The sequence below is a fragment of the Vombatus ursinus genome, unplaced genomic scaffold (genome assembly GCF_900497805.2).
Source record: "Vombatus ursinus unplaced genomic scaffold, bare-nosed wombat genome assembly UNPS02010284.1, whole genome shotgun sequence".
Lineage (NCBI taxonomy): Eukaryota > Metazoa > Chordata > Mammalia > Diprotodontia > Vombatidae > Vombatus > Vombatus ursinus.
Genome location: NW_020950062.1, coordinates 12,789,608 through 12,805,582, shown reverse-complemented (window position 1 = coordinate 12,805,582; position 15,975 = coordinate 12,789,608). Strand labels below are relative to the sequence as shown.

Genomic DNA, 15,975 nt, shown 5'->3' with positions numbered 1-15,975 from the left:
CATTTTCTTCATCTTCCTCATCCCTCAACCACTTGAAGCTTGGATTCTGGTCCTGGGATGCTAGACACTGACAGTTGCATCTGAGAAATATAAATTTAGATTGTGTTCAATTGATATAATCAGACCTGATTTTTAGCTAAGGCCTGCTATGAATTAAACTGAAATTAATCTAGCTTTTATTCATAAGTTGTTAGATTTTAACTTCTGTTCTCTTGTGAGCTTAAGTTCTTTGTTCAGAAGACTTCTCCTTTTTTGTGTGAGTTAAAGTTCCCCTTTTTGTATGTAAGTTAATTCTTCATTTAGACTCATGAAAACTTACAAAACACTCCATGATGCTCTCATAGTATATTTAGTTGCTTCAATAATCTTGGACACCTGAGCCAATGAGAAAGCCTGTCTTTGATTTAATAATAGTCACATGGAATTGGGAATACCTACAGTCCTAATGTTACAGATCAACCTACTTCCCTATTCTTATTATACTCCTTTTTTCCTGTAGGTCCTATGAATATGCATTAATATCATGAATATGCAGCAATCTCATGAATATGCATTTTGAATAGTTCCTCTTTATTGATATAAAAATGTTCTCTGTAAACCACTCAGTTGGTCCTTGGCTACTGAAGATCCATGGATCCCTTTTATTGGCAGTTACTAGCCTTGATAATAAATTGATCATGCTTGGAAATATGTGCCTCGGTTTCTCTTTATTGCAGATTTTTATTATGATACATTTTGTCTGCGTTCTCCCTGAAAACCAGGTCTCATTGCCACTTTTTGACCAGTATTAAAATCTGCCTTAGTTACTTAATAACTATGTGACCCTGGGTCACATATTTAAACTCTCTTTGCTTCAGTTTTCTCATCCAAGAAATGGTCTCTGAATTATTCTCTCTATATTTGTATTTACACATTGCTTGTTGTTTTCCCTATTAGAATGCACTTGTTGTCTTACCTATTAGAATGTAAGCTCCTTGGTCTAGGGATTGTCTCATTCATTATATTTGTATCCCAAGCACCTTAACAAATACTTACAGAATGATTAATTAAACAACCATATTTTTGGCTCATTTTTCTATGTATTTCCCCTTTTGATCTTTGGAGAGAAAGAAGGCAAAAGTTGAAATGATCAATTAGTCTAAATTTAACTAACCTGGTGGCCAAACATATTCTAATTATATCTGGCATCAGGACTCAATTAAAACTCTACAAACAGCAAAATAGTGGAAAGTGGGACTGCTCCAAATGCCCAGTTTAGTCATCTTTCTGTGATGTTTCAGTGCCTAACAGAAGCATCTTGGTGTAGTGGATAGAGTGCTGTCCCTAGAATCAGGAGGACTTGAGTTCAAATCTGGTCGCAGATACTTACTAGCTGTGTGACCCTGGGCAAGTCACATAAGCCTGTTTGCCTTAGTTTCCTCATCTGTAAAAAGAGATGGAGAAAGAAATGGCAAGCAACTCCAGTATGTTTGTCAAGAAAACCCCAAATGGGGTCATAAAGAATAGGATACAACTGAAATGACTCAACAACAACAAAAAGAAGTATCTATCAAATGATAAGAAAGAAGGCAAAAATGAGATTCCAGAGGAGAGACACAATGAACTCAGCTTCCTTGGGTTGGTCACAAAAGGAAGGATGATAAAATACTCCGACAACATCTTCTAAGAAATGGTAAAACAATTAGAGATGAAATATATCTAAGAAACTCCATAAAAACCAAAATATTTAAGGCAACACTTTTTTTGTGGGGGGAGGGAAGAGTAGCAAAGAACTGGAAACAAGGTAGATATTCTTCAATGGGAAAATGGATAAACAAATTGTGATACATTTATATAATTAGATATTACTATATTGGAGGAAATCACAAACTTAATGAATAGAAGTATAAAAAAATTTACATTAACTGATTCAAAGTAAATTAAGCAGTTACAGAGAACAACATACACAGTGACTTGTAACAACCTAAATGGAAAGAACAAACAATTTAAACTTAGCATTGTCAAATTATAAAGAACAAGCTTGGTCTTAAAGAAGATGTGAAACCATACTTCACATCCCTTTTTTTTCAAAGGTCGGAGTGGGTGGGGTAGAACTTTGCAGATAATGATAGATTTATTCTATTTATTGATCAAATTTGATTTTTTCTTTTTCTTTCCTCCTTTTTCTTTCTTTTTTTTTCTCCATCAATACTTGTTATAAGAGGATGACTCCCAGAGAGAAAATACAGAGAGGGATGAAGAGGAAAATATAAGCAATGTAAAAACAAACATCATTAAGAATAAAAAAATTTTAAAAAGAGTAAAATAAAATTTAAAAAGAGTATTAAAATTATAATTAAAAGAGTAAAAATAATTAAGACTAAAATCATTAAATATAAAATATTTTAATAAAATATTAAAATATAAAAAATAAAAAAAGTAATAAAATAAATGCATCTATATAGAAGAAAAAAACATTTGCTCTATAGTCAAAGGATGTAGGTTCAGATCTCACCTCTGATGCTCATCACCTGAGTCACCCTGGGCAAGTCACTTAGCTCTTTGGACATCCTTTTCCACGTCTATAAAATGAGGAGGTTGAACTCCACAGCCTCTGAAATCACTTCCAACTCTAGATCTATGACCTTATGATTGCTAAGGAAGGAAAGCAACAGCAGCACCACAGAACCATGTAAAAGTGAGGGAATGTGGCCCAAAATGAGACAAAATGCAGTGACTCAAAGAGACTGGGAAGCAAACAGAATTAAGCCCTGCCAACAGCAGTTTTGACTTCTAATCAAAGGACAGACTTTATACACACAGAGAGAATCTGGCAGGGGCTGTAGCTCACACATTGGATCTTTTTCAGACTCCCCAACAAACACCACTTGTAACAGCAGCAGCAGGTTCATTTTTAAGCAGAAAGGCCAATATATGCATTAAGCTTCTAAAGTGTGCTATGTGTACAGGCTATGCAAGAGATGATACAGTGGGTTAAGCTTTTGCTTGTATGCTTTTATGCCATAAATTAAATTTATCATTGTAAAAGACAACCAATTTACTACTGATAATTTTTTTTCATATTCATTAGAATGTTATATAAAATAAAAGTCAATTTTCACATGTGGCAAGGATATCTATCTCAATAATTTTCAAATAAACCTACAGAGAAAGACATAATGTGTGTCTATTGATACACAGGCACAAATGCCAAAGAATTGAAAGGACATATGGCATAATGAAAAGAATCAGGAGACTTTTGCCACTGAATTTCAGCTCTGATGTTTACTGGTTGCATGACCTGGAATAATTCATTTAACCTAAGGCTCAGTTTCCTCATCTGAACAATGTAAATGAAGTAACTGGGATACCTGCCTAATAAAATAAAGCACTGCAAATGTTAAGCACCATGCACATATCATTTGTCATTATTATCAATCAACCAACAATATTGGGAGGAAAGTAATATTTAATGTCATTTGTCTAGGTAATATCATGTTTTTTTTTGTGTCAAAGTTGAAAAAATATGCACAATTTATTGCAGACTTCTTTTTTCCAATAGAATCTCACAGACCTTTATTGTTTCACTCTTCTGCTCATCTTTTAAACTATTAGGAAGTGCCAGAAATGGCAATGTACCCTTTCTTTTTCTTCTAATTCATAAACCAACACCAAGGATCTGATCTTCATACAAATACAAGCCAGAAGAGGACTTATCTTTCCTGATTCCTGTTGCAAAACTGATACTTTGTCATTAACGGAATGCACCTAACATATTTATATTTATTCAACAAGTGCTTATTAAGTCTCTACCCATGGAATTTGATAACCATGATGGTACTGAAGTAACAGAACCAAAAGGATTTGCCCTGGTCTATCTTTTTCCCAGACAACAGATGTTACAGTAGTAAAGCAAGCCCAAGAGCTCTGGGAATAGCACTCCTCCACACCAACCCCCTGCAGACCACCAGTCTTGCTTCCAGCCCTCATAACCTCATAGCCATCATCAGAGGAAGAAAATGCTATGCAGAAGGAACCATCCATATATACTAGCTGCCTGACAATTGTAACACACAGGGCAGGTGAGCCAGCCTAACCGAAGTAGTAGGGCACTCTGAGAGAGTACAACACGTGCCAGATAAGTCAAACTACCACTACCACCTTGATCACTACTACCATCTCTCCTCAGACTCAAATGGGACCTCAGGACCATGAACACAAAGGCCTTTGTAACAGCGATGTTTCCACTCAGTGCCCACTGATATCATTCTGGGAAGCAACACCTGTGGAGATACAGACTGGAAATTGCCCCTGTGGTGTAACTAAGTAGAGCAGTGCAGTGGATAGAGTACTGGGCATGGAGTCAAGAAGACCTGAGTTCAAATCTGATCTCAAACATTTACCAGCTGTGTGACTGACCCTGGGCAAGTCACTTAATGCTGTTTGCCTCAGTTTCCTCATCTATAAAATGAGCTGGAAAAGGAAATGGCAAACCACTCTAGTATCTTTGCTGAGAAAACCCCAAATGGGTCACAAAAAGTCTGACAGGACTGAAACAACTGAACAACAACTGCTCCTGTGGGCACTATAGCCACCTATACTAAAGACCCAGAGAAGAAAGTTCCTGCCACCAAAAACCTTAGTGTTTTCAAATGGTTCAAGATCAGAAACTGGTATGATTTTATCAATGGAAATGACACTAAAGAAGATACATTGCTACACCCTCAGCCCCTGGAAGCTAAGGACTGAAGAGATTTTCCATCTGAATTTTCTCTGAAACCTTCCATATGTGTTGTCTCCCACATTAGAATGTGAGCTCCTTGAGAGCTGGTACTGACTCCCTTTTCCACTTGTATCTTTAGTGCTCAGCACAGGGCTTTGCATAGTGTAAGTCCTTAATAAATGTTTTATCCATTCATTCACTCATATTTATTCATTCATTCAGTGAAGCAGAAAATGGAAAAGGGATTTTCTCAGTAGATGAATATAGTAAAGAAAAAAAATTGAACTTTACTGGTAATCAGTTTTGTGACATTCCTTGGTCAAATATGCTTTGAAGCAACTTGTCTTGAAACAACTACATAGACATTATTAGTAGAAAAAAATTAAAATATGCTATATTCAAAGAGGAAGGACTATGTAAACTCCTTTAAAGACACAAGTTTATAGCTTTAAAAGTGGAATGATCTAGTAGCTGAAAGATTCCTGTTTTTATTTTTCTCTCTATGTTCCAAACCCCCAGCAAGATATCTAAAAGTATCTAACACATGGTCAGTACTTAATACATGCACACTGAATTGATGAATTAAACATATGAAGAAAAATTTCTTTTAACATAGCATAATTATGAAAAACACAACCAAAATAGTATTCAATTTAATTCAGTGAGCATTCTATAGGCCCCCATTATTGTCTAAAGACTACAATGCTAGGCCGGGGTGGGGGCGGGGGGAGAGAGAGGGAGAGAGAGAGAGAGAGAGAGAGAGAGAGAGAGAGAGAGAGAGAGAGAGAAGAAATATAGGAAGGAAAAAAGAAAAGAAGGAAGAAAAAAGAATGAAAGAAAGAAATGTAGTAAGAAGGAAGGAAGGAAAGAAGGAGGGAAGGAAGGCATCTGCCTTTGAGAACCTTATATTCTACTTCTACTGGAATATAGAATCCTCCACTGGTTTCCAAGATATTATTCCTAATGTATAGGTCTGCTCATGATCCTCTTTTGCCCAAAAAAGTTGCAACAACTTATTCAAGGAGCCAAAGCCTCTAGGATAAAATACAAACTCAGTGGTTTGACATTTAAAACCTTCCATAATCAGGTTCCAATCTCAATTTCCAGCCTTAATTCACACCATTCTCCTTTACTCTCTATGTTCCAGTAAAGCTGGATTACTCTGCTTTTTGTCCGAGGTATCTTCCACTTTGGAATGTACACCAACTTTCAGAATCTTCATACTCCTTCAAAATTCAGTTTAACTGGCAAGTCCTTGGTGGAATCTCCCTTGATCCACCTGTCCCTCCTCCAAATCTCTAGAATTTTTAATCTGATCTCCAACTCAGTAGAATGTAAACCCCTGGAGGGCAGTGGACTATTTTGTTTCTTTTTGCATTCTGAACACTTAGCCCAGTGTTGGCCCATTGAAGGTGCTAGAATTAAGTCCTTCCTTTGTCCTCTTCCTTTCCAGTATGGTATTTATCTATGTTCTGATGGTATGTGCCTAGGGGTCTCAAGCCCTGGTCTAATACAGTACTTGTCATATAATCATATAATGAATATATATATAGATATAGATATATAGATATAGATATATATAAAATGAATCATATAATGATTAGTGAGTATTCATCAAATTTTCAAAGATTGCAGGAGGAAGCAATAATCAGTCATTAAAAATTCCTGTAGGTCAGTGCTAAGTTTTTAATCACAAGGCAAAAAGATAAAAAACAAACACTAAATCTGAGAAGAGGATTATGTAAAAGAGGAGTGAATGAAAGAGTACAAAACCCAAAATGTAAATAACCTAAGAGGATTTAATGTTTATAATCTATATAGTAACTCAGAGCATATTTTTTTTTAAAAACAGTGGGCTTCCATTATTTTTGAGACATCACAATGTAGTAGAACTCATACTGTTTATATAATAAGGTGACTTTGGCTCTAGGTATGTAGTCGATCCTTGATAGCTATGGGATGGTGTCAAAGTCACTTATTTTATTGTTTTCATCAATAAAATGGAATTATTAATAATTTCAGTCCCTATTTCACAGATTTGTTGGGAGGAAATGCTACACAAAACTTAAAGCTGTCTCTAAATTTGAACTAAAATTAATTATTGTTGCTATATTTTAAACTGAATGATAAGATTAAGAAAAAAATAAATGAATGTTTGGGAAAAAACAGGGACTGGATGACATATGTGAAGTGCCCAATATTTTGAACTTTCAGATTGAATTTTGTTTATATTCTTTTGTTTCAGTCAAGTTCACCCATTTGTGACCTCATTTGGGGATTTTCTTGGCATCATGGAGTGGTTTGCCATTTCCTCCAAATCATTTTACAGATGAGGAAACTAAGGCAAACAGGGTTGAGTGACTAGCCCTGAGTTACATAGCTAATAAGTGTTGGAGACTAGATTTGAACTAAGGTCTTCCTGAATCAAAGCCCAGCACTCTATCACTGAACCACTTAGCTTCTCTGCGTGTTGAATAAGAGCTGTTTTTTGATGAATGAGTTTGCTTCAAGAAAACAAAGAAAGGTTTGAATTTTTAGCTAACCTATTCACTAAAAACTGATTTTGACACTTGGAAAGGCAAGGAAGCAATGGAAATTCATTTTATTTCATTAATGAGCATCAGGATAGAAATAGTTTTATTTGATATGGACAGATATTTGAACACTCCAACTTTTTTCTTGGAAATACTTAGTATTCATTTGGTTATATGAAATTATATGCACAACCTTAAAAATGATGTGTCCTATAATACATTAGACAATTTTAAGTATAATTTTTGCTGATTTTGTGTATATACATATATATGTGTATATTATACATATATTACACAATTGTACTTCCAATTACATGAAAAAGGAGAATATTAGCACTCATTTGCTTTGTTAAAGTGGTAATTAACTTAGTAAAAAAGTCACTGAAACATTCCTTTAAATAGGGCTTGGAGAATTTTAAATGTGATTCAGTTTACAAAAAATCAGCTTATATGCTGAATTTCATGAATTTACATGAATTAATTGAATTTACGTGAACTTCAGGGATGTGTGCATTAGGTACTTTTATGTGAACTTGGCAGGACAGAATCACCAACCAATTTTAATCTATATTCAAAGGATAAGATTATTCATATCCTCAGGAACACTAATTACTATAGGATATGACCACTCTAGTCACTGATAACAGAGCCATAGTTGAATGTACGTCATATATTTTAGAGCATCTTTTCAAAAAACAGGCTATGCAGTTAAAATAAAATTCTGCTATTGGTTTTTAATATTTGTTAATTTAATTAATTAATTAAATAATTGTTGATATCAAAGCAGACCAACCTTGTCCTGAAGTTTGCAGGATGAGGATGTCCATCATATAAGGATAAGTAGTCATACTCCTCTTCTAGAGCAAATGACTGGAAGACAATTTGTATTCTGTTCCGTTCTTCTGCTATTATTACCCATGTACAGTTTGCACCATTTGGATAGCCATATGGGAAGCCAGGGCTTTCTATAGTGCCATTGAGTCCTTTTAATGTTCCACCACATGTATAAATAAACCCTGCAACAGAAAATACATGAACGACATCAGTACTATGCAATGTAAACCAAAGTCAATTGTGAGGTAAAGAATTAAATTGAAAATGAAAGGATATAGTTATCATACAATCATAGATTTAGAACTGGAAAGGATTTTAGAGGTTATCTAGTTTAATTCCTTTACTTTACAAATAAGAAAACTATGTTCCAGAAAGTTGAAGTCACTTGCCCCATGTAACATAGGTTCCTTGATTCCAAATCAAGTCCCTTTTTCATTGAAACATATTATCATTTTTAAAAAAATCACTAAGTCAAATCTAAATTTATTTAATATTTATAAAGCAGTGGCTAGAGCACTGGGCTTGGAGTCAGGAAGACCTGACTTCAAATCCAGCCTCAGACACTTACCAGCTCTCTGACCTGGGACAAGGCACTTAACCTCTGTCTGTCTCAGTTCCCTCAAATGTAAAATGGGAATAACATCACCTACCTCCCAGGATTGTTGTATCAAATGAGATAATATTTGCAAAGCACTTAGCAAAGAGCTTGTCATATAGCAGGTGTTTAATAAACTCTTATTTTCTTTGAGCTGGGGACACAGTCAATCAACAAGCATTTATTTAGCAATTACTATTTTTTTTGTTAACCAGAAACTGAGCTAACACTGGAGATACAAAGAAAGAGCAAAAAGCAGCATTTGTGCTCAAGGAACTTACATTCTAATGGGGGATACAACATATGTAAATTAGAGCATATAAGTTAAATCAAAGGAAATGGCAGGTAACCTTGGGGGGGAGGGGCACTAGCATCTGTGGTGACCAGGAAAGGCCTTCACAAGGAGGTGAGGATAAATTAGGTCTCAAAGGAAGCCAGGAATTCAGAGTCAGAGGTTGAAAGGGAAAGCATTCCAAGTTCAAGGGACAACCATATTAAAGGCATTGAGTCTGAGATGAGAGATACGCATCATTTTAAAGGAACTAAATCTTTGTGTGTAGGGGATTAAAATTTAAGAAGATTGGACAAATGGGGAGCAACCAGGTTATAAACAGCTTTAAAAGCCAAGTGAACAATTTTATATTTGAGCCTAGGAGTATTAGGGAGCTACTGGACTTTGCAGAAGGGGTATATGGTCAGATCTGTGCTTTAGGGAAATTACTTTGGCGGCTGAGTTGAGGATGAAGAACTGAAAGACCTAAAGAAAGGATATCTATTAAAAGGCTATTCCAATAGTCTAAGTGAGAGTTAATAAGAGCCTGAACTATGGTGGTCACTTGTATGAGTGGAGGAAAAAAGTACGGATTCAGGTGATGTTGTAGAGAAGAAATTATCCCATTTGGCAACTGACTAGATGTGTGTGTGTGTGTGTGTGTGTGTGTGTGTGTGCGAGAGAGAGAGAGAGAGAGAGAGAGAGAGAGAGAGAGAGAGAGAGAGTTGTTGTTGAGGATGACAATGAGATGGAGAACTTGTGTGATTGGAAGTATTGCAGTGCCCTCAACAGTAAGATCCTACCTTCCAGAAGCTTATAATCTAATCAGGTATTTAGATGACAGTCTCATTGTTGAACAATCCAAGTAACCACATGATTAGGAACAGCAATTCCATGAAATTAAAAAGCAACTTTGTTAAAATATCTTTTCATTCAGTGATTTCATATGCCTATAGTTCACGGAAAATGAACATCAAATATTTTAAGTGACATAAAGGTCAATGGAAAGAAACAAAGTGGGTAAAGGGTAGACTGCAGTATATTAACACTCAATATTTGTCAGGAAAGAATGGAATAAAAGATATCCAGAAAATTAAGTTTGCAAATTGAGGTGAGCCAAGACATCTCTGGGTCTTTTCCTGTTTCCTACTTGGGCTATGTGTGGGCTGTCCCTTCTCCTTGCTATCTCACCTGTCCTTTCCCTATTCTATTAATGTATTCGGCATTGATGAGATATTTTATGTCACTTCTTTGTTCAAGTCTTCATTGGTAATATCCTTAAGCCTCCTCACCCCCATTTTCTACTACACTTTAGGTCAGTAGCTATTTTAATTTTTCCTAGGATAAACTCAGAATCACTCAAAGAACACGTGTTAAAATAAAAATGTACAATAGGTATTTCTAAATGGTTTTAATTAATTACACCTTCATTTTTCTCAAGCAGTTGGAACTACTTCATAAGGAATCAATATTTACTATCACCAATAAAAATTAAGATACCAGGACGAGGATATCATTTAAAAATATTGCAGGAGATATCTTTTTCTACACTAAAATGAAAGACTATGTTGTCAGATGTAGCAATTGTGATAAAGCAGTGGATATTTTCAGAAAATGCCTAGAAAGGATGATGAAGGAAACTATAATGCTAGTGTGTGAACATATATCACCTGGGCTACAAATTAGGATAGAATTTTGCTCTAACAGTTCACTATGCAGCACAGAACAGGATTCAATGTAAAATTCATCTTTGATTCCACGATAGCTCATCTTTACACAGCATTTTAAAGATTATAATATGTTTTCCCTGAAATAGCCTTGTGAGGTTGATGGTACAAATGTTATTATTTCTATGCATTAGATCAGGCAACTGATGCTCACAGATATGTTATTTGCCCAATGTCATATATCTAGTAAGTGTCAAACATGGAATTCAAACCCAGGTTTTCTGACATCAAGTCTACCTCTTTGGCTAGTATATCACTCTGGCTGGTGTGACCTATATTCGAAGGCACGTGTGCCAGAGATAGCAAAGCATTAATAGTCAAGTGTTGAATTTTTCCTCTATATTTCAAATTCACCAAGGCAATCCAATGGGAAAAATGAATGCAGTCATATAAATATCAACCAATCAGCAAATATTAAGTACTCCCTGCAATATATATCAGGTATTGTGCTAGGCAACAGTATTACAATTGTAAAAATGAAACAATCTTTGATCTCAAGATTCTAATATACAAATATTGGGATAAAACATGTTCACAGATTTTAAAAAGACATAATATCTAAAAGCTAACATTTATATAGAGATTTAAATTTTACAAAATATTTTACATGTTATCACATATGCTCTTCACAAAGACTCTGTGAGACAGGTACCTCCCCATTTTACTGATGAGGAAACAGTCCAGGAGAAACTAAATGACTTGTTCAGGGTCAAACAGCTAATAAGTATCTGAGGCAGAATTTGAACTCAGGTTTTCCTAACGCCAAGTAAGGCACTTTGTCTACTGTGACACCTATAAATATGAATTACTTTGGAAGGGAGGAGGGTGGCAGGATACCACTAACAACTTGAGGGATCATAAAAGGCCTCTTTAAAGAGAGAGAACTAAAGCTGAACCTTGAGAGGAGCTAGGGGTTCCAATAAGTGGAGATAAGGATGGCAAGCAGGCAGAAGACAGAATATCTTTGTGTAGGGCATAGAACGTGCTCAAAGTTGGCTGGAGTATAGAGTACCTAAGGAGGAATAATATGTAATCAGCCTGGAAAGAGAGAACAGAACTAAATTTCAAATGACTTTAAAGGTGAAACAGAGGTCATTTCACATTTGTCAAAGGACATGAATAAACAATTTCCTTTTCTTTTAGATGAATAATCAATTTTCAAAGGAATTGCAAACTATTAACAAACCTATGAAAGAATGCTTCAAATCATTAATAATAATATGAATGTAAGTCCAAACAACACTGAGGTTTACCTCACACTCAACAAACTGAAAAACAATCGTAAAGATAGGAATTGTCAATGTTGAAGATGTAGAAAGAAAGGCATAATAGCACTTTTGTTGGTGGAACTATGAAGTGATACAATCACTATGGAAAGCAATTTTGAATTGTGCAATGTGACTAAAATATTAATTCCTTTCAATCCAGAGATTCCACTACTAGACATACACACCATGGAGGTGGCAGACAAATATCAAAGCTACATATAAGCCAAAATATGTATGTGTGTATAAGCACTTTTGTGTATGTGTGTGGTAGCAAAGAACTGGGCACAGAGTAGATGTCTATTGACTGGGAAAAGACTAAATAAATTGATGTGTATGAATGTGATGGAATATTATTTATACTATAAGATATACAGAGAATTATGAATATGAATATGAATAACCAGCTCCTGGAAAACAATATACACATTGACAACAATAAAGAAGATGGAAAGAAAATAATACCAAACAAAGCTGAATGTTGAAAAATTATAAAGAACCAGCTTGTAACTAGAAAAGAGATATGAGAAGACACTTCTCTCCTCCTTCGCCACCATTTTTTTTCAAAGACTAGGATCCACAAGTAGGAATCACCACATAGAACAAAAGTTTTTTTTAATGTGTTGACGAGTATCACTGATTTTTCTTTCTTCTTCTGAGATACCTACCTACTTACCTACTTACCTACCTACCTACCTATCTTTTTATCTAGACATTTATTTTTTAATATATCTCATAAGTGATGGTTCTCTGGAAGGGGGAATGGAGAGGAATACAGAGAAAAATATAGGTGACATAAAACCAAAAGGTGTCAATTGTATTTTTACATCAATAAGAAGTTGTATATGATAAATATTAAAAACTTGTGTGTATTAATAGATTTTTATTTATTAAAAAAAGAGAATGAAGCATTTTTTTATGAAATGAAGAATAAAAATGAATGAACGGGCTCTTTTAAATTACTTCCTGAAGAGCAATTACTTTGAAGCCTTAGGTTAATTAGCTATCACCCATTTCTATTAGTTTTCTGCCTGAACAGCTTCCAATTAGAGCCTCATATTTAAATACAAGCATGAATCCCTTCAACTACAATCTGATCTATAGACTGTTTTATATATTTCTAAGTCCCAGAACACTGATTATTTTAGCAAAAGGACATATGTCCTAAAATAACTCGGTCATCTTAATCTATTAGTTATTCATAGAGCCCAATTCATAGAGCCCAGTAGTTTTAAAAGTAAATATAAGATTCTAAGGGTTTTTTTTTTTGTTGTTTAAATCAATTCAATTTAACAATAATTAAGCACCTACTATGTACAAGGCACTGTGGTAGATGCTGAGAATAGTAAGATAAAAAAGGAAGTTATTTTTGTCTGCAACCAACTTATATTTTAATGCAGACTTAACAACAACAACAATAGCATTTATATAGCAGATACTACGTGCTAGGCACTGTGTTAAGCATTTTATAAATATCATCCAATTTGATGCTCACAACACTTGAAAGTAGGTGATATTATCATTATTCCCACTTTACACTTCAAGAAATTTAAGAAGACAGAGGTTAATGACTAGCTTAGAGACACCCAACTAGTATCTGAAGCTTAATTTGAATTCAAGTCTTCCTGACTGCAGGCCTAGTCCTTTATCCATTGTGACATTGAGATGCCTCATATTATAGTCACAATATATTATAAATAAATACAAAGCATATTCAAATGAATTTCAAGAGAAGAGAATATTAACATGTGGAAGAAATTCTTGACAGGGTAGGGAAGGTCTCTTATACAGAACAGCATGTGAACTTTCAAAAAGATTTATTTTGGGAGATATGGGTAAAGAAGAGAATACTAGGTGAGAGAGGTGAGGGGATAAGCAATTCCAAATACCTGGGACCAGTCCTACAAAGACAAGGAGACAGGAGATGGACTGTTAGGGGCAGTCACTGTCTACAATTTTGCCAGCAACTTTGAATATGAAAAGGTAATTAATGTGGGAGCTAGATTATGGGGAGCTTTAACTGCTACATAGCTTTTGGGGTGTTTTATTTTTATCTTTACTCAAGGTTAACTTAGGAAAACAATTTTTAGGCCTTTGGTTACTGCTTCTCAGAAAGAATAATTTTCTCTCATTGATATCAGTCATTCTCCTTAAGGGAACAACAAGTTTAGAAATGTGGCCCTGCCTTTTCTCAAAATTCAAAATTTCTATCTTATCTTCATGTTAAACATACTATAACATTATATTATATATGTTTTTCTTCTTACTCTTTTCTTTTGATCCCTTTTCCTTACCACCTCCTGAGATTTCTATAATTGGGGAACCAAAGTCTAGATTAATGATTCATGAGATCGTTTAATGTCTGTAAACAGAAGTCAACATCTGGGCTCCTGTGTCACTTGTGAGAGAAAAATGCTTTATAACTTATTAGTGCAATTGGTATTTTGTGATGAGAAATGCTTCTTAATATTTTGGCATTAAATTATGAGATTCTGTCTCTGAACTCTTATATGCTTAGCAAACAATTACTCACCCTCAAGTAATTCAGCATATCTATAAATTCATTGATTCAAATAGTTCCATCAATAACATAGATTGCAGCCCATCCACAGGGGCCCTTTTTCTGCTACTTTTATACAAGTTCTTTTATGAGTTTTCCATAGGTGCTCCACTCAGTCTGCTGGGGACTTTCCTCAACTTCCCTTGAAATTTAGATTATGCTAATGAAACACAGAGATCTGCCCATCAGATTTAGCTTGTTCTTGTCTTGTGTGACTAGCCCATCCTTTTCTTTAATACACTTATTTTATGACCTTATTATAGTTCTTTCTAATTTCTTATTTATAATATACATAATACAACCTACACCCCCCCAATATTTCTTAAATGTCCTCTACGCTATGTTCACTTTCATTTTTTTAAAAAAAAATTCATTCTTTTTTACTGATATCTTGTTTCTACATCGTTAACCAATACATTCATTCTGACATTCTATGCTATGTCCCCATTACCTCCTAATTTAGCAAAGAAAAGAAAGAAGTACATTGTTCATATTTCTTCTTTGAGACCAAGATTGTTCATTATCATTTCATATTAGTCAGTCTCATTTAAAAAAAAGTTCTTAGAGATAAGCATTCCATATGACTTGAGGTTATACACCATTACCACAATTACATTGAATTTGATGTATCAACTTTTAGAATATACTTTTGAATCACAAAATCAAAATTAAAGTGCTTTCAATGATCCTTAACTACTTCCTACCACCAAAGTACTATACATCTTTCTATTAAAAGTATGCTCTGAGAGTTGTTCTCTGGTTGTGAATCATCACTATCTCAGAAGAATCAAAAAGGTAAGTTACCTAAAGTTAACTAGTATTTATTACACCTACTATGTTTTAGGAGAGGGCAACTAGGTGACAGAGCGAATAGAGCACTGGGCCTAGAATTGGGAAGATACATCTTCATGAGTTCAAATCTGGCCTGAGACATTTACTAGCTGTGTGACTCTGAGCAAGTCCCTTTACCCTGTTTGCCTCAGTTCCTCATCTGTAATACGAGCTGAAGACTGAAAAGGCAAACCATTCCAGTATCTTTGCCAAGAAAACCCCAAAATGGAGTCTCCAAGAGTCAGACATGACAGAAAAATGACTCAGCAACAAATTTTTTAGAAACTGTGCTAAATACTTGGACTAGTGAAAGGTATGATGGGAACAAGTCAGCTGCAGCATATTCTCAAAGAGACATACAAGAAACAGCATGAAAGAGATTATTAAGGACATGCATAATAATAATGCTGACCTTTATTTGCAGTTTAAAGTTTACAGATTTAGTTATATCCATTACATCATTTAAGTCTCAAGTCAACTCTATGATATAGATACAACAAGTGTTATTATCCTTATTTTAAAAATGAGGAAACCTACATTCAGAGAATTAAGTGACTTTCTCAGTTTCTGTATTAAGAGTCTGAGGTAGGGTTTGAACCCTAGTTTTTCTAACTCTAAGACCAGCCCTTTTTTACCTGTGGTATGTTGGAATCTAT

At 34.7% G+C, this 15,975-nt stretch overlaps 1 protein-coding gene across 3 annotated transcripts in view; it reads right to left on the bottom strand.

Annotated features, from left to right (window-relative positions):
• CSMD3 (CUB and Sushi multiple domains 3) overlaps window positions 1-15,975 on the bottom strand; it is a 1,542,511-nt gene that overhangs the window by 1,327,723 nt on the left and 198,813 nt on the right. For all 3 annotated transcript variants that reach the window (XM_027854053.1, XM_027854054.1, XM_027854055.1), the window contains exon 2: window positions 8,030-8,252. In XM_027854053.1, the coding sequence (XP_027709854.1) occupies window positions 8,030-8,252 (223 nt within the window). The remainder of the gene's footprint in view (window positions 1-8,029; window positions 8,253-15,975) is intronic.